The sequence below is a fragment of the Pyxicephalus adspersus genome, chromosome 4 (genome assembly GCF_032062135.1).
Source record: "Pyxicephalus adspersus chromosome 4, UCB_Pads_2.0, whole genome shotgun sequence".
NCBI lineage: Eukaryota > Metazoa > Chordata > Amphibia > Anura > Pyxicephalidae > Pyxicephalus > Pyxicephalus adspersus.
Window position 1 is genome coordinate 6,571,474 of NC_092861.1, and position 2,609 is coordinate 6,574,082.

Below are 2,609 nucleotides of genomic sequence, written 5' to 3' on the forward strand. Positions count from 1 at the left end.
AGAAGTCTTGGAGCTGTGCATGTGATGAGGTTATGAGTGAGGAGGTCATTAGTAGGTCCATTGAAGGAGCAAAAAGAGCGGCTGGGGTATTCTTCTATCAGGTCAGAAAGTTATGTGGGACAAGAACGGTGGAGGGATTTGAAGGCAAAGCACAGGAGCTTGAATTAGATTCTAAGGTGAAATGGAAGCCAATGAAGAGAGATGAGAGGCAGCAGAAGAGGAGGGGTGGGAAGGATATATTACCAAAGAATATGGGAACCTGTCCAACGAGTTGAGAAGTTGTGACTGGGAATGAGATTACTACAGCACAGACTTTAGACATATTTCCAGCCTTATAGTAAGAGTTTGGAGAAGTGTGATGAAGGCCTTTTGCATTACTCCGTAAGGACATGGTGTCACCAGTTTGGTTTAGAGGAACTTGTGTGTTCTGATCTCAACCCTTCCAAACACCATTAGGAAAAATTTGAATGCCAATTGTGGGCCAGATCTTCTTATCTAACATTAGCATCTGACCTTACAAATGGCACAAATTTAGTACTGATGACAAATTACAAAATAAACAGATTCTCTGCCTTAATAGTTCAACACCTGAACTGCGTATTTTGGGACAGCTGAAATGTCTATGTCTATTAAAAGAAAAGGATTTTACCCACAACAAAATAGAAAATTCTTCCCCCCCCCCCCCCATCAAGAATAGGGCCAATCACAAATATTTCTGGGAAAGCCATGCACAAATAAATATCTGATTTTCTCTATTGACTTTAGAATTTTTGGATGGATTTAGAAAATTACAGTGGTTGTGGGCTGAGAATGAACGGTCAATAATATTAAAATGCCCATAATTAACATTTAAAATCTAATTAGCTGAAACATTACAACCAACTAAACAATATTTTGGTTCTCCGTGACTGTTGATATATTATCAGAGATCTTGTGGGGTCAGTGTCCTGTCATATCAGGAAAAAGAACATTACCAGCAAGCCACATTGACTGTCGGCCTCCTTCCCATTATACAATCTGGTCATTAAAAACGAAAATTAATTCAGACCAGGCCATCTTTTTCATTTCTTCATGGTCCAGTTCTGGATGCTCATCTAGCAGGAACACCCCAATCACCTAGTCCAATGGTCGCCAACCGGTGGCCCGCAAGAAAATTTTGGGGGTCCACAGCACTGTGCACACCCAAGTGGGGTCAGAAGGACCCCACACCGGCCAGAGCCGCGGATCACATCCCCCGTACAGTTCCCAGACTCGGAAAGGTGGGCGGGACACAACCCACCGACTTTTCCATCGCAGGCTCAGATCATGTTACAATGACGTCACTCTGGAGGTTTCACCCCCTTTGAGTGACAGATGGCTCCCCATGCATGCGCAGTCGGGGGCCGGCAATTTTAGCGGTCCGCGGGACTGAAAGTTGGGGACCACTGGCCTAGCCATCACAAGTAAATGTTAACTCAGATCTTTATATCTGCTGCCCAATAAAATCCACCCGACTGGTGACAAAAGAAAAAAAAATCCAGTTCCTGTCTGAGGAGCAGGAATACCCCAGGATGCTGTATTCTGGCACATGGGGTAGCAGGCAGATGAAGACAAAGGTCAGCACTGCCAGCTCCCCAATCTCCATCTCAGAACTGATAAACTTTCTCTCTTTTTTGGGGTAAAGAGTGAGCAGTCCCATTGGACAGAGGTGAAAACACCGGACGGAAACCGAATCTCATACCTTTCGAAGTATGTCTTCTGCTAATGTGAGGAATGCCTTCTCAATGTTTACGTTTGCTTTTGCGCTAGTCTCAAAAAATCTAATTCCGTGCTCTCGAGCAATCTGTGGATAAGAAGAAAATAAAAGGTAAGTTCTCTGATCAAATCCTTTTTATTAAAAAAACTTGTGTACATAAAGCTTTGAGATTTCACACTTGTACAACACCCATGCTTTATTTTAGGATACAAACAGTGCAGCTTTTATATTAAAATTTACAGGGACAACATGGAGTTTGCAGTGAACTAAACCCACAATACTCACCTGCCCTCATTACCTCGCAGGGTGCCACCGTCTTTTTATTCCTTATCTTCCTATAGATGATTTTTGGCTATCTTGTTTGGTCGGGAAGAGATGATGCAACTTGTGGGAGTACATACCAAGGAAAAGCCAGGGTATTTGCTTTTGTGGCAATGTATTGAAAACAGTGTACAAATTTTTTCTGTTTTTTATACATTGCCACAAAAGCAAATACCCTGGCCTTTCTTTATTTCGATTCATTTCAGGGTACGTGGCTCAACATAAGTGAAATCTGATCGTCGATCTCTTGCTCTTTCTCCTGCAACCTGTGGGAGTTTTTTCATTCCCAGCACATGCAGGGAAAGCCGGAATTGCCAGGTATAATGGCAACCAAAGTCAAAGCTGCACATGTGCTGCTCAGTTTTTGTGGGGCAGGGATGTGGAGCGCTCGGGAGGGTATAGGCGGGCAGGAAGTGGAGCGCTCGGGAGGGTATAGGCGGGCAGGAAGTGGAGCGCTCGGGAGGGTATAGGCGGGCAGGAAGTGGAGCGCTCGGGGAGGGTATAGGCGGGCAGGAAGTGGAGCGCTCGGGGAGGGTATAGGCGGGCAGGAAGT

The 2,609-nt window shown here is 44.7% G+C and overlaps 1 protein-coding gene across 1 annotated transcript in view; it reads right to left on the minus strand.

Moving 5' to 3' along the window:
• Window positions 1–2,609, minus strand: part of RAB10 (RAB10, member RAS oncogene family) — a gene marked incomplete in the record, with an annotated part of 44,278 nt that overhangs the window by 921 nt on the left and 40,748 nt on the right. Inside the window, 1 exon segment of the mRNA XM_072407281.1 lies at window positions 1,721–1,822. Within this exon segment, the coding sequence (XP_072263382.1) occupies window positions 1,721–1,822 (102 nt within the window).